The sequence below is a fragment of the Mchenga conophoros genome, linkage group LG2, assembly GCF_057382185.1.
Source record: "Mchenga conophoros isolate Kocher_MC1m ecotype Shallow Benthic linkage group LG2, M_conophoros_male_GT1.1, whole genome shotgun sequence".
Classification (NCBI taxonomy): Eukaryota; Metazoa; Chordata; class Actinopteri; order Cichliformes; family Cichlidae; genus Mchenga; species Mchenga conophoros.
This window is the reverse complement of record NC_140527.1, coordinates 38,378,899-38,400,458: the sequence shown is the minus strand read 5'-3', so window position 1 is coordinate 38,400,458 and position 21,560 is coordinate 38,378,899. Positions and strand designations below refer to the sequence as shown.

Sequence of the window (21,560 nt, the reverse complement as noted above, 5' to 3'; positions counted from 1 at the left end):
AACAAACAAGTGATAGATATTAGATATTCTCAGAAAACATCGAATCTTATATACAGCTCATTACAAAATATACATCTCAATATAAACGTTATTTATGATTTTGGAAACGTTCATTGCAAATACATACTATAAGTGCAACTTATAAATATTAACTAAATATTCACTCTTATTATTCCAAATTCTGCATCTGTACAATGTCAGACAAAGGTATTCTATTCTATTTTATATTTTCAAATATTAAGTTAATTACAGAATTATATCTTTTGGTGTCAAGACACTACTTTTGCATCATTCGATTTTATTTCTAAACTGTCATTGAGTATCTTCATTTCATAACCAGCATGCAAGACACGCTTTTAAATAACTGCCACATCTATCTGTGAGAATAAACATCATAAGTTGAGTTATTTTATACTGTAATAATATATAATATACTGTACTGTTATTTTATATCGTAAGTTTATAATATGGTTACTTAAACCTTAAAACGGTTCTTTTTCACAGCTTTTGCCAGGTCTGCTTGTAGCAGTTAAGAGGATTTCCCAGCAGTATGTGCATATAGATAATTAAAATAAAGATGTAGATCCAGAATAAAGGGTAAACAAGTAAACTTTCCCCTCAGAATCTACATTAAAATAATGAAAGTGATTCTTATAGTGTAACTAAAGAATCTTGAGCATATTTTTAATGTTATGGATCAATAGTTTTAACACGGGTTATTTTTTTTAGTGTCTTCATGTTCTTGGATGTGCATCAGATTATAAGGAATAATTTGAGCAGGTGTTGTGGAAAGAAATACGGTATGCCAGTGAGGAATAAAACAGTGTCCTGTTGTTAAACAATGGGAATTTGAATTTCTACTGAGTCTATGACATTCAATAACAGATGTACAGGACATGTATTTCATTACCTCGGCTGCAAATGCGATATTTATATTTTACTGGTCTCTTTAAATGTTTCAGCCTCTTATAACGAACATTTGTTCACTTTTTCCTTGACTGATCTGTCAGAACCGGTTTGTGTACAATCTAAATATTCCCATTGTTTTTTTGTATTTATATGACATTTACAAAAAGAGACATGCTATTTGATGACTTTTGAATTGTTTATTGGTTTGAATGATTTAACCTTTTAAAGCTTACATCACGATGCTGAAAGAGTTACCTATGAAAATAACATACCGAAACCCTAAAATTGCCTTTTTAAAAGTTACTTGGAATATAGTCCATTTCATAGGCACAAGGACCCAGCAGAAACAAGCACCTCTCTCCCCCTCATGCTTTCCCTTTCTGCCCTCTCTCTCCCTCTTCCAAACTCGTGTGCTCCCAGAGGAGGTGCAGGGAGGTAACGTTACATCAGTATGTATGTATGGGCGTGTGTATAAAAGACGTGGAGGATGATTAGTAAATGCTGACGAGCAGAGCAAAGATAAAAGATTATGGGTTGAGCTTTGGAAAACAAATGACCTAAAATTTAAAAAACCCCTGGAGAAACATGGAAGACAAAAAGGTCCTTACTTTTGTGCCCTCTGGTAAGTTTTACAGGAGTGGAGTGAGGTGAGGAAGTGAAATGTGTCAAACATGTGGAGGAAGCCGTTTTAGAGTGTATGTGTGAATGTTTCTTTCCTGATTCTTTTCACTTGTGGTTACATTTTTAATGTCTTCTTGTTGTTAACAGTAAAACTACAGAATAGGAGAAAGATGCTTTCATTGCCCAGAAAGTGAAAAGCAAAGCACATGGGTCAATATTTACAGTATGGCAATAAATGATACACTCATCTGCCATGCAGTGCTTTAATAACAGACCTGCAAAAATATTTCCAGCACCAGTTTTAACTCTGTTGTGGCACCAGGAACAGTTCAAGAAAATTATCCAAGTTCTATATTTTTTCTTAGTGAAATTTGGCTTTTCTTTACAAAATAGTTTTCCTCTCTAATCTTGCAGAGTCTGTACATCATCCAGTGCCCTAAGATGACTATTATTGAAAACAGGTGCTATATAAAACATTTGAAAAGAAATCTACTGAAGTGTATGGGCTCATGTTAATGGTAACACAGTTCCACTGGCTGATCTGATTATTAGTGATTATTATTAATTAGTAAGTGTTTATTACAAGCCAAAATATGTCTAACATTAAAGGTACCAATATCTAAAATGGGACAATTCTCTTTGTGACCTGGAACTTACTTTCATCATTGCCATTAATATGTTAATTCCTACTTGAATTTTCTCAGGTCAAGGATTAAGAAGATTATCTGGTAGAAAAATGTCTAATGTTCTAATCTGGCAAATCTCAAGGTTTTCCATTCTCAGCTCTTCGTTCTGTGGTTGTCGTTGGTGATAATTTCAATGTCAGAAAATCTACCAACCTCAATAACACCCCTGATGCTCGACTTTAGATTATTACCTAAAGGCTTCCAGGTTTTCTATAATTCAGCAGAACCTTCTTGTAATGAATCAATTTGCTCTTTTAAGATTAGTACCACATGGCAAATAAATTCTTTTGAAGTGAGCAAAACCTCCTTTCAGTCAGATACTCAGGTTGGTATAAATTATGTAACTGTAACTGTACTGTTGGTTTCTAATGTTTGCATATCCAGCACATTCACTGTGCTGGATATGCAAACCGATAAAGATAACCTAATATCTTTATCGGTACCCTTTGAGGTGTTGATGTGGAATGAGCGCTAGTTCCTCCTTCCTGTTATTTATATTATAACAAAGCATATGTCTGCATTGTGAACCACAGTGTACACACTGTTCATGGTACAGGAGCGTGCACCCACCATGGTCAAATTAAGTCTCGATAAGATTTTGCTTTAGCAGCAGGTGTAGTAATTCAGTGTATTTTATTGAGTGGTGCATAGGAGGATATCATTAGCTGACCTTCTTATTTGATAGACAAGCTATTATAAGTCCTTACATGTGAACACCATGGTCCTTCTGCTTTCATAGTTTGACCTTGTGCAGTTCAGCACAGAGTTCTCAGATTTGCAGCTCAGCATACTTGTTTCCAGAGACCCAACAAGGATTCTCCTGTTTCCTTTTTCACAAGGACGTAGCCTGCTTGAAGTCTACAGATGGCAGTGTGGCTGTCTGTAAGAATAAATCATATGTTATGCTTTAAGACTTACAGATTTGGTTCATGAGATAGGCCAATAACAGATAGCAAACGATGTGCAACAACAGAGGGGTGATTTGGCACGTCAGACTTCAAAAACTGTAAAATACAATTTTAGATTCAAACATAGCGAGAAAAAAATACTGAAAAAATTCAGATAAACCAGCGATTGATACAAGGATACCAAACAAGCTGCATTAGCACTCTTAATTGTACTTAAACACAATTTTATTTTGAGCCAAATGCCAACACCAGCATACTACTATCCTGATGGCAGTGATATCCTGCTTATAAGGCATAATGGTCATTTTTTGTGGGGGCCGCTAGCCATAATAGATGATAAGCAAGAAGCAATAATAGACAAGCATTTCTGTCACTGACAATTCAGCCATTTTTTCCTTAATTTTTTCTTCCCCAAATGTCATTTATGTCCTCACCTCAGCTTTCAGTAGGGACTAATCGGAAAGTGATGCCATTACTCCTTTTGTTCACAATATTGATAAGGAATAGTTTAGCATATTTACAATAAACCTGACATTCATGTTTTCATGAGGCAGTTTCAGAGGTCACATCCACACACTGTCCTGGCACAGACGGCTGTGTAGTCTGTGTGGACTCCTGTGAAGAGGAGGAGGCCTGGGAATGTTCTATCTAATCTGCTTTGAGATATAGCCTTGCTCGCAAGCCCCTAGAGCCAAACAGTGCTTCAGGCAATGAAAACTCATCTGTACAGCTGCAGCCGTGTCTCACAGATACATGACCGCCAATACAAACATCAGACACAGCTGGCACTAGATTTGTTCTGTAACCGAGACTTCACAGATCTCTTTTAAGATTCCCAGGTTCTTGTCTTTTTTCCCCTCTCTCTCCACAGCATTACCATAACTTGACATAAGCTCCTTAATTTTCATAACAGCATCACATTATTTTGGTAAATCTGGAAGTAATTGTGCTTAGACGTGTGTGCTCGCTTTGTTATAGGAATTTGTAAAATGTGTATACAGAATGCACAAGCATGTGCACAGAAAAGAAAAGATGAAATCTTGAGATGCATCCTGAAATGAAAGTGAAACTGATTGTTGCTCTGGTGAAAAGCCACTGTTTTTGCATGTTTGAGTCCAGTTTCGCACAGTTACCATGTTAGCTGTGTCAAACATGTCACTCAAAACAATTATAAAGACTTTCCTTTATTATCATTGAAGATGTTGTGGTTTCAGACATGGTTGTAGTTTTGACTGAAGAAAGTTGATATCCTTAGAGGTTCTATTAACAACAATTTATGTTAGCCAGTAGCAGCTTCTGAAAAATGTGCTTGATGTGTAAAAAAGAAACATATTAACACTAACACGATATATTAACACTGCAGTTATTGTGCACTTACATAAACTTCATTATCTGAAAAAATATTAGTGATTCAAAATAGTTTATTCTGTGCTTATAGCGATGTGATTCTAACTTTTCCATACTGCACCTAAAGAACTGAATGGCAGACAGTACAAACAGTGATGAAAATCTTTAATATAAAAGACTGCGCTTGAAGCTGAGCAGGACATTTTGTAAACATCATATTTGTTCCTTCCATCCACAGCGGCTCCACCCACAGAGAGGCCTAACAATGGCTACTTTTTCCAAGAGATGGGTGCGTATTGCTTTTTACAGCAGACTTTTGCTCTTTTATGAAGTTCAAGTGATCTGCACAGTAACAAAGATGATTTTTCCCTCAGGACGGTGGGGATCGTACGCGTCTAAATTTATTGTATCACTATTATTTATGCAGATGTCTGTTCTTCTCTCTGCTCACTGATGACCCATTTCACATGCTGGTGGGCACAGCCAGTCTGTTCGCTGTGTGTTAATTAATGAATAACAAGACAGATGATCTCTGAGTCAATGATGGGAAGAGTGAATAATCATAGCTCAAAGCTTTGCCCGTGAAGGGTTAATTGTCTAATTCTGAGGCCATTTTTTCTTCCCCCATAAAACTAGCAACTGAGAAGCCATATTTATCTTTTATACAATGAAGGACTTTACGAGAGGCTGCTGTTGTTATATTGCTGCATGTCTGGTTTAAGGGTTTTTTTTATTATTGGCAGTCTCTCTCTCCCTCTCGTCAACAGATGGTAGACTGGTGGGAGGGCAAGATAAATTCTCCCTTACTGGAGGCATTGTTAATGTGGCTAGCATAGCATCTTAACCTTGATGCAAAGAAGAGGTTTTATCTTAGTGTGATTTATCTTAATAAACACGGTTGTATGATGACCTTTACAAGTCAAACAATTTTACAGTGAAAATGTATTTACTGGATATTATTGGATTATGCTGTTTATGAGATATAACTCCTCAGTTATATGTAATGTATGTACTCTGGGACTTTGTTGCACTCATTTATGTTTTGTTCACAGAACTGAGGGATGGAGAGGATTCACCTACTACCAACAAGGACCACATTTATGACAATGAGATCCAGATTAGTCCTTCAGGTCTGCCTTTTTGAAATTTGCCTTCATTCTGTTCAATTCGATTTTATTTACATAGCGCCAAATCACAGCAATTTGTATTGTAATGTAAAGATACTACAGTAACACAGCAGATGGAATTATTTAGTCTTGTCTTGTTTACTTGTCTAGGATTTGAAATCACATTTGACTCCAGCCTCTACCATTATCAAATCATGTGTGGCAGCTTTGATTCAAATAAAAAAACATTGTTGAAAAATCCGGAGTGAAGGAAGGAAACCTTTAGAAATATGAAAGAAAAGACTGTATTAGAGCAACAGTTTGGTGATACTAAGACAGTCTTTGCATATAAACGTAATGTTTTGTGTTTCTTTTGCTGAAGATCCTGAAGGACCTGGACTTGGGCTTTTAAACACAACAAGAAAAGTAAGATTTACTTTTTTGTATGAATTTTTTTATACCATTACTTACTTTTTTCTTATCTAAACCACACTGCAGCAGCAAAAGCAAATTAAAATATTTTCTTTAATGTAACTGAGACAGCATCAGCAACTTACAGCAGGCAGAAAACGATACCCTCATTTCATTCATTTGCATCCATGATTTAAATGTTCTTGCTTCCCACCAGTATGTTAAGCCCATGAACTTTGAGGAGGAAGTCCGCGCCCACAGAGACCTGGACGGCTTTCTGGCCCAAGCAAGCATCCTTCTGGATGAAAAAGCTGCCACTCTGGATGAGGTGCTAAGGCGAATGTTAACTCATGTTGTGGTCGAAGGCCGTGAGAGTTGGGATGTGGATGAGATCATGAACTCACTGTTCACAGACGCAGGAAGGAAAGAGATCAATGGTGAACGAGCATGTTACCAAAGAAGTCTAAATCACTTGATTACATTAAAGGCAACTAGAAAATGAGCATTTAGTCTGATTTTGCTGTTTATTGGATTATGCTTCCACAGTTCATCTCCTGTCAGAAACCATTCAGGGTGTGACGGCAACTTCTACTGGCATTCATTACCAGCAGTCCTGGCTTTGTATTCTGTGAGTTCATCTCCTGTTAAAGCTGTCTGAGGTTTAGTTCATGTCTCTTCTTGGTTAACTGATTTCAAATAATAAATTTCTTTGAATTCAGCTCGAATGTGAGGAATCTGCAGAGACGTCATGTCTGCATCACCCGCCTGGAGAGGCCACAAAACTGGGGTGTCAACTGTTGTGAAGCTCGCTACGTCGTCCTTATCCTCGCTCCACCTAGAACAGTAAGGTCAAATTCTCCACTCATCTTCTGAATATCATCTTAATTTTTTCTTAATTTGTCGATAGCTTACTTGTTGCAAGCAATTACTGTTTGCTGATGACTGGCCATAATATTCAGTTGCATAGACTGCATGTAAAAGCCTGATGTAGCCACTGTTACGTCACATATTGGCTTACGGGCTGCTGTTTGGAAGCCTTGAGTTTGTCGTTTTGGCCTCTGTCCATCCTCTTATCTTATCCTATCAGGGTTGCAGTGGAGCTGGAGCCTATCCCAGCTACCATAAGGCGAGAGGCAGGGTACACCCTGGATAGGTTGGCAGTGTGACGCAGGGTTAACACAGAGACAGAGAGACAATATACCATATTTGGATGAGTTATATGTCTCAATTCTAAGATGAAACTGAAAAGAGAATTTGTAACATAGTATAATTTCAGGAGGGATTTTGGTAAATGGTATTTATTAGATTTGACTTGTGATCCTATACATGAAGTTTTTAGGTAATATAGTAGATCATGCTTCAAAATTCAAAAACTTCCTCAACACGTGGCTAGAGATTTTGCCCGGCAAGCTTGATTGCTAAAGTTCATCCATACTTTCACTCCATCAGTGCAGCACACAGACACAGACACGTGCTAGTTATGCCCAATAAACAGCTCAGGAGGCCCAATTTGAGAGGTCCAGTTCATCAACATGAATCAGTTGATGTTATGCCTAGAACATCTGGGAAGTGACAGCTACAGTTGTGGACATTTGCCTGTCACTCAAAGAGGCCACACCCCTAATAAAACAAATATAAAATTTACTCTTGTATCATTTTCATTCTTAACTTAAGAATTAACTTTAATTTTTTTTGCCAACCTCAAAAGGCCATTTGAGGAACTTTGTGTTTGGTATTAACTAAATATTCAGGCTTTGACATAAATCAGCTAAGTCCACATTTATAATAATAATCGATTATTTATTTTGACAGTCTGTTTATTGATTACTTTTTTGGTCAGTATTCACTGGCTTTCCATGACGTTTAACTTAACTCTTCACTTTTCCTGACTTATTACAGACCAAAAAAGAGTCAAGTGAATAAACAACACAATTCAATTCAATTTTAAAGGACTTTTAATGTAAAAATAAAAACGACATGCTTCTAATGGAGAGATGTCAAACTGTGTTTCATTGTTCTTGTAACAGTGACAATAAAAATCTATTTTATTTATATAGCGCCAAATCACAACAATCGTCACCCAAGGTGCTTTATACTATAAGGTAGACCCTACAATAGAGAAAACCCCAACAATCACATGACCCTGTATGAGCAAGCGATTTGGCAACAGTTGGAAGGAAAAGCTCCCTTTTAACACATAGTGGTCACTACAGTGGACAGCCATTCAAAGCATTTGTATTTCTTGTACTTGTGTCAGTGTATATTGGCACTTCATACCAAAGTCATAAGTCAAACTGTATGTTGTCCACCGAAGTGGACATGTAACAAACTGTGTACATGTTTTTAAAAAATGAACTTTTTTCATGCTAAAGATGAATAAAAATCCTGATTGAGGTTGTCATAATTTATCCAAAGAGTTATTAACTGTAAGAAACCTCCAGCAGAACCAAGCTCAGGGAGGGCCCTAATAACCACACTCATTTGTCCCCTAATCCCACTGTTTCTGAAACACTAAACAAAAATGACACTGAATATTTAAAACATGTGTAATACATTATCCTCACAAGTCAAATTTAAAAGAAGCCCTACTAAGTATTTCAGTGTTTTTGCTATATTATTAAATGCAAAAATCACATGTGATAATTAACATAATAACACAACATAATAACATCACCTAAATTATCATTTAAATTGACAGAAACTAACAAAGCCAAACTTTGTTGTTTTTGTTTTGTTTTGTTTTAACATTTATTTATTGGTTTTAACTGGTTTTACATGATACACCGTGGACATAAAAAATAAAAACAAAATAAGTAAATAAAAAAAAAACCCCACAACAACAACAAAAACAACATAGTAATAGTATTAATAGTAATAAACAGAAGGGAAGAGCAGATATACAAATCAAGTTAGTGCTTCAGGCCGTTAAGTCCACAGTGTGCACGCTGCAGTTCTCCAAAAAAGTTGTAGAATTTAGACCATATCGCCCAAAACCTGTCCAGTTTATTTCTTAATGCATAAGTTATTTTCTCCATAGATAGTATAGATGTCAGTCCATTAAGCCACTGAGATAGTCCACATATTTTTTGATTTTTCCAACACATAGCAACAGCGCTTGGATTCCAAAAGTCCAGTCGTTAACAGAGCTCTGTTGTTTGGGTATATATTTAAAATACATATTTTAGGATGAAGTGGAATCACGTCACCAGTGATTTGACTCAACAGATTTATTACCTTTTCCCAAAAGATTTTCACATGTGGATGCTCCCATATACAGTGAAATAAAGTGCCTGTCCACTCCACACTTAATACAGGAGTCTGGGATGTTTCAGATAAAATGATGCATTTTTGACGGAGTAAGATATTGTCTTGTTAACCATTTATATTGAAGTAGTTTAGATTGCACATTAATTGTTTGACTCTGGGCCAAGGAGCATGATTTATACCACTCATCATCAGATATATCCATTTGCCTCTAAAATAGACTGTGTTGATGGAATTTTCCATAAATAATTTGTACAATGCAGAAACTCGGCCTCTCCCATTTAGATGCTTTATAACTGTGCTCTCTAGAGAGGAGGAGGTGGGGATTTCTAAGCTGTTACCTTGTGTGGTTAAGATAAAATTTCTTAATTGAAGAAATGTAAAAAAATGTTTGACAGGAATAGAAAAAGTACTTCTAAGTTGTTCAAAAGACATAAGAGTATTATTCCTAAATATATCAGACACTTTTCTTATACGTTGATCGAACCAAAATTTAAAGCCTGCATCCGCGCTACCAGGAGGAAAGCTGTTATTGTCACGGCTCTGGGTCAGTATTGACCCAGCATTCTGAGTTCTGGTCTATTTTTGAATGAACCTTTTGTTTCTCTTGTGTATTGTTGATGATGATGATGTTTGAGTTCTATGTGTTATATTCGGTAGGCCTGCTTACGAGTCTGCGTCTGTGTCTCTGTCTGTCGTGTGCTTCCTGTTTTATTTTGTAGGTCTGTGCCTTATGTCAGTGCGTTCAGCTTTGTGCTCTCCCTGTCTCGTCAGTGTAATCAGCGTCAGCCGTGTCTCCCAGCTGTTTCCTCTTCGCTCTGTTCACCTCTTGTATTTAGTGTCTGTGTCTTCCCCTACTCGGTGTCGCGTCGTTAACGTCTTCTGCCCTCACTCCCTCTGTGTGTTCTTTTTGCCAGCCTGCCAACCTGTCTAGTTATTCGGTACTCCTAGTTTAGTTAGTGTTTTTCTGTTCTGCTTCATCCCAGCAATAAAGCTGTGTATTTTGAGTTTCTTCTTCCTCCTTGAGTCCTGCATTTTGGGTCCTCTCTTCCTGCCTGCCTACACACAGCCATGATAGTTATTTCCAAATATGGGAGTAAACCTAGACAGTTGTAACATTTCTCCCAAGTAGTTATGTGTTTCAAACCAGATCGTTATAGTGTTTTTTAAAAAGGGGTTCTTAGTTTGCTTATTTAGTGTCTTCCTGTCGGCTGAGTAAAGATATAAGTTCGGGGGACTTTGGATTTCTGTAGACTCCATAGAAACCCACACTGGAATTTGCTCATTAACAAAATAAAACATTGCCGCTCTGATTTGAGCAGAAGTACCACTTTAAATTTGGAAGTTGTAAACCCCTCTTTCATAAGGGAGGTTTAGTAATGAGATTCTGAGTCTTGGTCTTCTGTTGTTCCAAATAAAGTTTCGGAATAGTTTTTGCAAATCTAAAAAGAGTTTGGTGGAGAGAGAGGTACTGATTGAAAAAAGGTAAAGATATTTTGGCAAAATTGACATTTTTAGTATATTAATACGACCAATTAAAGATATAGGTACTTTCATCCATCTATTTAGAAGTGTAGTAACTGACGTTGTTAAGGAATTATAATTGGATACCAGAATATTTTCAATTGAGGGAGTTAATTTCACACACAGATAGTAAACCCATGTTCAGATAGCAGAAAGGGAGTGTTGATTGGAGGGTTTTGTCGTTCATTTTAATTCAAAAATAATATTTCGGATTTAGCAAAGTTTATTTTATAACCCGAAAATGTACTAAATGTATTAATGAGACTTAATATGGATGGCATTGATTTGTTTAAATTAGTGCAGAACAGGATCACATCATCTGCATATGGGGCGATACGGTGGTCAGCATTACTTTAATTCCTGATATGTTTTTATGATTCTGAATTGCCATCGCAAGAGGCTCAATTGCCAAGGTGAACAAGAGAGGTGACAAGGGGCACCCTTGTCTAGTTCCACGATATAATCTGAATGGTGCGGATAAAAAGACCATTAGTTAAAATCTCTGCTTGAGGGTTGGAGTATATCAACTGAATCCATTTAAAAAATCTGTTTCCAATGCCAAACCTTTTCAAAACTTCAAATAAGAATGGCCATTGGATCCTGTCGAAGGCTTTTTGCTGTGAATCAGAGAATGCAGAGAATGACATAACATCAACTTTGTTGTTCTGTTTTTTTAGAAAAGCACCAAGACAGCCATTGAGGTGGGTAGAACATTTGCAACAATGTTCTCTGGCATTTCCTTCAGACAGAAGCTTCTGGAGACAAAGACCGAAGAGGAGTTCAAACAGGAGCTTGTCAACCACCGACAACAGCTCTCTGTAATCAGTGATAAACCGGTCACAGAGGAAGTGGAGGACTCAGACCCACGCAGGGGCAAACCACTCCAGGTAAAAATAAGTAACCAAGAGAAACATATGTGTAAATCTAGCTAACTAGTCACATAAACAAATTTCTCTACTGAGTGTTAGGTTGTTTTCAGATGTGGAGACCACCCCCGCGTTTCCCTGTTATTCAGGCATATGTGCTGCAGTAATATAAAGTAGTTGAGCCAGAATGCACAATAAAGGCTGAAAAAGCAGCCAAGTCTTTGATGGAAATGTCAGCTGAACGTGTGCACGTCCATGTATGTCATTAAGTCCAGTTTCTAAATTAAGATGAAATGTGTTTGTTCAGCACGAGGTGGGAGAAAGGAAACACCGAAGTACAGTTAAGCGAAAAAACATGTAATAGGTTGTAAAAGACTTAAGTTTACATCAGGTTGTGGTTACACCTGATGTTCTGACTGCTTTCAAAACAGCATTTAAGTATAGGCTTGCTGCTGCCAAGCCTATCCTACAATCCTAGAATAGTAAAATGTGAAAATAAACATTATGGATGCCAGCACCTCAGTTTTATATCGTATATCAGCTAAATTCCTTCTGAAATGTCTCCACTTGGATCATTTTTAAATACAAAAGTCACAAAGATAAATTCAAAGCACAAATGTGAATGTAATTTTTTTTAAATACATTTTTGTGGTAATGGAAGTCTATGTTTGTGATCGCTTTCACGTCATTGTTTTTTTTAAAGGAGAAAAAGGGTCTTTTCTAAAACACCAAGAATATAAGAAGAGAAGAAATCCAGTTTTACTTCCAAAATGTCTGTGTCTATTTAAGAATCTGGTTTCATGGAAGCAAATGCTATCAACAGCTAGTTTAATACACTTTTTCTCTTGTTGTTGTTTGTTTTTTAAGTGTGTGTTTTGGATTTGAGACACCACACTTGTATCCTCAGATTATTTTTAATAATCCGTGAATGTTGAAACAACTGCACCACACGGTAAAGGATCCAGGGTCATTTTACATGAAGGCCAAACCCTCTTCTAGCCAAATAAACATTTCACACATAAGTGCAAACTCCTGGTAGTTTTTGGTGTATTTATAATATTTATTGTAATGATAAAGTCACATTATTATGTCCACTGGGTAGTTTTTTCCCTTCTAATAAGTCTTCAAACTGACAGATACATTACTCAGAATAGCTTTCCAGTGTTCATCTTCTCACTGATACCTAAAGCAACATGCGTGAACAAAGTCTATGGCATTTATGCTGCCTGTACTTTTAATGATGTATAAATCATGGCCACAGTGTACCAGCATAGTTCAGACTTCTGTACAGTAAATGACTGCATGTTTCTGGTTTAGTTCAAAAGCATATCACATTCACATTTCTGATACATTATGCATTCAGTTGTAATAGCATTATATTATGTCACATTATATTGTCACAGCTTCAGTGGGCCTGACTATGTCCTACCTTCTTCGCAGTGCACAGATTTCTTCAGATTTGGTAAGGGTGTTTATGAGGACTTCCGCCGCAGGCTGCCTTTGTACCCCTCAGACTTCACAGATGGTAATAACAATTTCCTTCACATTTGTTTTGTGGATTTGTTACTGTGTAGCTTTAGTAACATTTTGTATAATTCAAACAGGTATAATTGGAAGTGACCGCTCTCTCTTGAAGTACACCACCACTGCGATTTTCCTCTACATTGCAATTCTACTGCCTGCCATTGCCTTTGGTTCACTGAATGATGAAAGCACAAGAGGAGAAATAGGTATGGGATTTTTCTTTACTCTTAATTTGGCACACAGTATGTTCAACAGCTTTAATGAAAAATACGTATCTGTTTCATTCATTGAAAGATGTTCAGAAGACCATTGTTGGCCAGAGCATTGGAGGAGTGATCTATGCTTTGTTTGCTGGCTCGCCGCTTGTCATTCCGCTGACTACTGCACCACTGGCCATCTTCATAAGCGGTACATTCACATTGCTTGCTACGATTTGGATGTCAGACTATAGAAGTTAGATTTTTGAATAAGTAACACTTATTTAATGACAAATAAGTCATACAATTAGTTTGCTTTGAAGTTTACATGGTGGGATTAGGTGCAGCAAATGAGGTCAGAGTCAAGCCTGATGGCTAACATTAGGCAGCATAAGCAATCAAATGAAGTCATTACTGGGCCACAGCAATAAAGAAATGAATGCAGTCTGAAATGACTCGATGTAACTCATTATCACATCCTTTGGCTTAAATGTTGGTTTGCAAGGATCCACTCAGAGAGACTTATGACTAACCTCTACAGACCTTTGCAATCTCGTTTGACTAAAATTTATTTCAGGATTTGTTTTTTTTAAACACCATCTCCAGTCACCACAGACAGCTGTTGTTATATAAAAAAAGACTCCTGATAATCTACTTCATACAACACCTGCCTTGCATATAATTTATACAAACAGTAGTCAGATCTGAGAATTGACCATTAAAAATGAAGGTATTAATTTCAACAACTCGCTAAGCAATATGTTGTCACTTAAATAGTGGAATGCTCTTGAAATTAATAAGCTTTTATGAGTTTGTGTGTGTTATTGTATAATTTGCAGTCATCAGGGGTATTTGTGATGACTACGACCTCGACTTTGATGCTTTCTACGCCTGCATCGGTTTATGGAACAGCTTGTTCCTCATCCTCGGAGGCTTATTCAATGTCAGCCTGCTGATGAAACTCTTCAAACGGTAAATACACGCTCGCAAACAATATTTGTTACTATTAAATATCACAGACAGAAGGCCACTACTTTTGTCTAAACACTGAAGTGAACTGATAAAGGCTAATCTGTTATTACTTGTTGTTTTCAGCTTTAATCAGTAATTTTCTTTCATTCTCTCGTGCCATTGTAGCCATAATTTTCCACTGAAGTTAATGTTTTGTCTGTGCTTTGGAAAAAACCCACACTTTTGATACAACATGAATGATCGCACCATGCTGCTTGCTTCTCTTTTCTTCCAGCTCAACAGAAGAAGTGATTGCATTGTTCATCTCAATTGCATTTGTTGGAGATGCGGTGAAAGGCACAATCAAAAGTGAGTCCAACTAATGTCAGACTGCCACAATAAAATCTTTTTAGGAAAAACAAGCAAATAGTAGAAACAGAGCAGTATTCTATGAGGACATACAGTATATAATATTAAGGAAAACATTTTTTGTGAACTATTATTTTTGTGTTAAGTTTCTGTAACAAGTCAGGAAAAAATGGCTAAACATATCTAGGATTCTTAAGAATTGTTCTTCTGAGCCTCAGGCTCTTGTAATTTTCTGCCAATCGACTCCAAATTGAGCAATGCTTGAACAACTGTAAATATGTAGAGAATGACTTAAAGGTGATTACGTTAATCATCTGTTACATTTGTTAAATACTAACTGTGTGGATGCTCTATATCAGCGGTCCCCAACCCCCGGGCCTCGGACCGGTACCGGTCCGTGAGTCGTTTGGTACCGGGCCGCGAGAGTTGAGGCTCAGGTGTGAAATGTCTGGTTTTCAGGGTTTTTATCGGTTTCCAGCGTTATTTTGTTATCGTTTTTATCGTTTACTCGGTTTTCCTGGGTCTTTTACATGTGTTACGAATAAATCTTCTTTTTTTCGGTACCGGCACTGGTTTTATTTTGTTGTATTTATCCGCGACACCTTAAAGGCCGGTCCGTGAAAATATTGTCGGGTATAAACCGGTCCGTGGTGCAAAAAAGGTTGGAGACCGCTGGTCTATATTACATTTCCTGCTACAGACTTTAATAAGTTCCTGCAACTGTGGGATGTGTTCCACTAAGATCACATACAGCTATATCTTGTCTTCTAGTTTGTCTTTAGTGACATATCTTTTTTCTTCTTCTTCTTCTTCCATCTTTCTACTCCACTTTCTAGTTTTTCACCATTATTACCAGGGGCCCATTCTCACGACCACAAACAAAACACTGGTGCTTCAGCAGATTAATGAGATTCTAGACAGTGCAAAAAACAAGACAGACACCCCACTGGAGCATCAAAATGAGACCAGGGTGATGTCAGGACATGCAGAGTCAATCTTCCTGCCTGAGTCTTTGGTGTTATGCACAAGAGAAAGACCCATCCTCTGTCTCCTGCTCATGCTGGGGACTTTGTGGCTGGGTTATACACTCTACCTCATCAAGAGGAGGTAATGTTTGTTCACTTGTTGTTTCACATTATGGATATCTGAACCATTTTATAGCTTATTTTATCGTATCAAAATATATGTAGTAAGCAGAGGTGCAACTCTAGTTTTTTTTCTCCTGGGAACGCATCTTTATAAAAGAACAATAAAGTGTCACCAGGTGGAAATACCACATTAAAAGTACAAGTGAAATTTGAGCCTATTAAAAGCAAACTGTGCTTCAGTACACTTTACACGCAAGAGAAAACAATATTTCAAAACATACCAAATACATCAGGGGAAATACTCTGTTTCAAATGCTGCCCAAAGCAGACTCTTTTCCATCTGGAGTAGCGAAGCCATAAAAATGTCATGTCGTGAATATTTTAGTCAGCTGAACTGCAATAATAGAAAGATGGAACAATCAAATGTGAAAGATATATGATGTGATACAACCAGAGACGCTGTATGAGATATAAAATGGACTGCCACATGTTTAACACTTAGTATTTAAAGCAGTAGGATGTACTGCAGTATAACAATGTTACTCTTTAACTAATAACATGAAAGCTGTGTTTTAACTGTCGTCCATTTTATATTCAGAATTTTAAAAGTCTGCAGGACAAATTTAAACTCTGTTGTAAGCAATGACAGAAAATGCATTTACTCATGTGCAGCACTTATGTGTGCAATACTGAGAGGAAATATTAAAGTTATCAGGAGCTTTACTCCACTATGTGTAACTAGACTGTTTGCTGCTTTTACCTAGTAGTGATTTTAAGCCTGGGTTTAAATTAACAAAGGGAACTGCAGTTGTATAATGTAGTAGATACTTAGCTAGTTACCTTTATCCAATTCAAAAGAAGCCATGTAATTTATGAGACATCCAGCCAGGATGTCCCTAGAAGAGCTTGAGGAGGTTGCTGGGGAGTGGTTTGGGCATCTCTGCTTAGACTGCTGCCCCCATGACCTTCACCCAAATAAGCTGAAGCAAATGAGAAGATTTGTGATAGTTACTTCCACTTCCCCTCATGCTTGCTGCAAATAGGTTCACATAACGTACAAAACAAGGACAAAACGTGCATCCCAAGACTGGATTGCAAGGTTACAAATCATGTGCAATGAATTTCACCCTGCAGTAATATTACTGGAATACGTGAGTTAGATATATGTGACTCTGTTATCATGCATTTCTATATCTGACTCCTGGGACTTCATTGTTCTTTTTCCCTCAGTGGCAGCTTTCAGCACTTGACATGAATTATTTCCCAAACACAAAGAGTAACTGCAGTAAATGTGCTGTAAAACTACTTGTAGAAGTCGAGTTGCAAAACGCTGAAATATTTCTTGCTATTTTCCCAACAGCCCGTACCTGAATGACAAAATCAGAGAGGTGGTGTCTGACTGTGCTTTGCCTGTGTCTGTGCTGATACTCTCCTTCACTGGCTCCTACCTTTTCATTGACATACAGCGTGAGTATGGATCTTTCAAATGAAAGAAATGATAGAAGAGTACTCTTGAGGCTTAAAGTCACAACCCTGGCACATAACGTTTTTCACTGTTCATAAATCCTCTGTTGAAAGGGGAAAACATTTGCTTCAAGTGAACTTTAAACCCAGTCTGGGGATTTTGTGTGTGTGAGAGATAGACACAGATTTTAAGCTTTGCTTTTAAAACAGAGGCTACTAGCAGAAAGGTTAGCTCAAGCAATTATTTATTTTTTGTTTTCATTGTATGTTTGTAACAAGCTTTCTGTAAATGTTTTGCTTCTATTAGTTCCCGTGTTCAGTGTACACGATGGTCCGATCTTCAAGTTCCCTCCATTTGAAAAGCTGTCAGGAATGAATGCACTGAGTGCAGTTGGTCTGGGGTTTCTACTTGCTTTGCTCATCTTTATTGACCAGAACATCGTCATTTCACTGACACATGTGCCGGAACACAAGTACGAATCCCACTTTATGTTTGAGTTCTAAGCTATGAGAAGAACGACACACAGCAGAACCTGTGATTTAAATGTTACCTTTACAGTATTTGGTATTGATGCTGTGCCTTTACTGACAAACCACTTTAAGCTTACGTGTGTGAACATCTATACCAGGTTGCTAAAAGGCACAGCATTCCACTGGGACTTAATGCTGACAGGCTTCATTAACATCCTCATGTCCTGTCTGGGGTTGCCATGGATGCACGCTGCTTTCCCACATTCCTCTCTGCATGCCCGTCAGCTTGCCAAAGTAGAACAGCAAGTAGAGAACGGACACCTCTACACGACGTGAGTAAAGTTAAAACGAGGTGTGCTCTGACCGCACGGAAAGCACCAGCTTTTATGAATGCTTTTAACACTCAGTTTGAGACCTTTGTGACAGAGTGTCAGTTCAAAACTAAGCAGAATAACAAAATGGTTACTGTATGTAGTTTAAAGAAACTCTGGCTTATCTCTGCAGCAGACGTAGTGTGCATAGTTGCCCATAAATTGTTTAATACGTCAGTGATCCATTTAATTTCTATCCTTTCATGTTGGATTCAAAAGCTGATCTTATGCATTAAAAGATATAAAGATTGTTCTGGGTTGCTCAAACAACTCATTCCTCTCTTTTTGTCCTAATAGCATCGTTAGTGTGAAGGAAACACGTCTGACCTCACTGGTGGCCAACATCTTGATCGGCCTGTCCGTGTTCATGCTGCCCATTCCTCTGCAGTGGATTCCCAAGCCTGTGCTCTATGGGCTCTTCCTTTACATCGCAGCCACTTCACTTGACGGAAATCAAATGGTGGACCGCATGACCCTCCTGCTAAAGGAACAGGTGGATATGAAGCAGATAAGAAGAGTGTGGTTTACTGATCCTGTTCCTCATTCTAGTTTATTGTCTCTTTGTTTCCTTCGTATTGATTGAACTTTACAAATGATAACCAGTAGCAGTGTAAAAAACAAAACAAATAACTAACTAACAAATAAAAAGCAGAAGAGTGAAGAAACTAAAATCCAGCAGAAAAAAAAATCACTCTTCTGGGGAAAGAAAAGGAAACAAAGATCTCTTGTTATCACATGACTGGTCCCACTCTTGTTATATCACAGAACTTTCATATGATAAGTTGGTGCACACCATAACAAAAACAACTTGTTTTTAATGGAAAACAAAGTTATTTTTGTCATAAGAGTTTATCATGGTCTGGTTTAAATAGACAAAATATAGTACAATAACATGGCACATTTTTGCATAGCAATGAGTAAAATATAAAGTAACGCACTTCTGAAAAAAATGCAAATGTTGCATTACAATTCCAGAGCTTACAGGAGTATTTAGCATACCTTTTCTTCTCAAATGGTAATTTATACTGCAGCAACAGGTGTGCTGTTATATACAAATCTTGGCTTGAGAGGGGTATTATAGTTAATCTCACTTAAAACATAGTTAATCATATCTTATTCTGTCTCTGTCTAGACCTCCTATCCTCCCACTCACTACATTCGGCGTGTGCCTCAGAGGAAGGTCCACTACTTCACGGGGCTGCAGATAATCCAGCTGATCATTCTGTGTGCATTCGGGATGTATCCTCTGCCCTACATGAAGATGGTTTTCCCCTTGCTGATGATCCTGCTGGTCCCTGTCAGGTGAGATAACCCAGGCCAACAGGGGGCAGAGTGGGAACATGAAAATCTGCATGCATCCTTATCTGCAGCTCATTGGCACCTCAGGAAACACAATTTTATGGTCCCATTTTTGCAATTAGTACCAGTTTGTGTTAGAACAAATGCAGTACAACACGACCTTCTTAAAAACAAAACAAAATTAAATGTTTTACATGGAAAAAGTAGCATTAAACCTTTACTTTCTCACATTAAAAAAAAGGAAGAAAAAGGGGACTGCTGCGTCTGCAGTTATTTTTATCATATTCTACGTGTAGAAAGACACTCTTCCCACTGAACCCCCCACCACACACACACACACACACACACACACACACACACACACACACACACACACACACACACACAAGAAGTGATGTTCTTACCCTAAGTACTTGAAGATTTGTTGTTTCCTTGTAAATAATACACGCATTTTTAATGTGTTTTCTCTCAGGACGAGCTTGCTTCCAAGAATGATTGAGGCCAAGTATCTGGACATCCTGGATTCACAATACATGTAAAACTTTAAAGCAATTTCATGACAAGATTCAGTTTCTCCAGGAATTAATTATCTGATGAAATAAAATTATTTGGACTGCAAGATTTCGCTATCATTTATAACCATCCTTTTATTTTTTATTGTTCATTGCAAATGTAACTTAAATGTAGCTGACTTTACTATGGAAAATCACTGCATATTTGTTGTATGTAACCCTTTAACTTTAACACGGGTTTTCATGCACAGATACGTGTTTCGAGTAGCCCTTGACAATGAGTGTAATCCCTTTAGAATTAAGTGGAATTTCAATTTTTAGCTTAAATCACAGTGGTATTATAGAATTAAATCATATAGAATAGTTTTAAGGGGGTAATTTTTCACAATTATAGAGACAAGAAGGAATCATTATACAATGAGGACTAGAGAAGCTTCCACCTCCTCCTCAAATGAAAAATCATCAGAAGAAAGTGAAAAAAGAAAAGAACAAAGAAGAAAAGCCAAAGACAAGAAGAACAAAAAGAAAGCAAAGAACTGAACTACAAATAAAAACATATAAATTAAATTATTCACAGGTAATATGAATAGTTTATTGTTACTTCTGTTGTGTTCAGTTTTGGGTTTGCATATAAATAATAAAAACCACATAATTCTATTGGACTCTGGTCATTCACATTGATCATTTTTTGTACTTTACTTATAGTCCTTTTAAATGTTTGTGTAAGGAAAAAAAAAGTTTGACTTGGCTCCATGATTGTGGACCTTTGGTGGACCTTTGCCCTGCAGTGTTTGCTGCTGTGTTTTTTCTCTTGTAAGTAGAAAAGAAAGAGTAGTCCTTATCACATTTTTATGCCTAACATAAAAGAACAATTGAAACTTACAACATCTGCGATGCGAACCAGTATAGTGCACAATAAATGTGTAAAAAAAACAAGGTTAGCTACATAATGTGGCCCATGCTACTAAGGCTAACACATATTTACTTTATAAAATGAGGAAATTTTAACTGTTATTTCCACAAAAATACCTGGAAATTGCAGACTAATTCAAATTAATTACATTATAATTCATGCCTCTTTTCTGTAAACTATCTGGCAGTTATGCACTACTTACAATAATTACATACTACTAAAGATTATTTTTGAACTGCTACTACTTAAACACAACTTATAATTATTATTTTCCCCCTGTAATATACCTAGTTACACGCTGCTAAAAATGACTTATGCACTACTTAAAATTACTTACACTGCAGATTTTTTCTTCTTTCCAGTAGTTTAGTGTATCACTTGTATGTACATGTTTGTTTTATTACATGGTATAACCAGGTAAAATACATGGAAATTCTAGTTAATTCTAGGGAAAATCACTCTTAGTTGCAGGCTGTATCATAAAGTGCTAGGGGAACCTAAAATTGCCATGTCAGAGGCTTTCAGCTCTTGTGCCCACAGACCAAAACAACACTTTATATAGTTACTTGGAGGGAACCAGTATTGCCAAAGAATATTGGCAGGATTTTCTTTGCAGCCAGTGTCTTGAGTTCTCATTTGCAGACATTACAGACACACGTGACACTGCACAGGTTTGGAACACAAACCCCATCAGGTCATTGAAATGTGTTTTTCAAAGCCAGTTGTATATAGACTGTACAATATTCTTATGGATGAGTC

The 21,560-nt window shown here is 37.2% G+C and overlaps 1 protein-coding gene across 1 annotated transcript; it reads left to right on the top strand.

The window, feature by feature from the left end:
• Positions 1-1,320: 1,320 nt before the first annotated feature.
• LOC146582585 (solute carrier family 4 member 11-like) lies at positions 1,321-20,532 on the top strand. Its single transcript, XM_085245046.1, has 20 exons — positions 1,321-1,531; positions 4,710-4,760; positions 5,524-5,601; positions 5,960-6,003; positions 6,206-6,425; positions 6,535-6,616; positions 6,708-6,831; positions 11,454-11,663; positions 13,083-13,167; positions 13,247-13,372; positions 13,461-13,574; positions 14,203-14,335; positions 14,610-14,683; positions 15,520-15,790; positions 17,132-17,238; positions 17,543-17,708; positions 17,865-18,038; positions 18,375-18,570; positions 19,210-19,379; positions 19,849-20,532. Exons 1-20 carry the CDS (start codon positions 1,495-1,497, stop codon positions 19,913-19,915), a joined length of 2,529 nt encoding a protein of 842 aa, XP_085101172.1. The 5' UTR covers positions 1,321-1,494; the 3' UTR covers positions 19,916-20,532.
• The last annotated feature ends 1,028 nt before the right edge of the window (positions 20,533-21,560 follow it).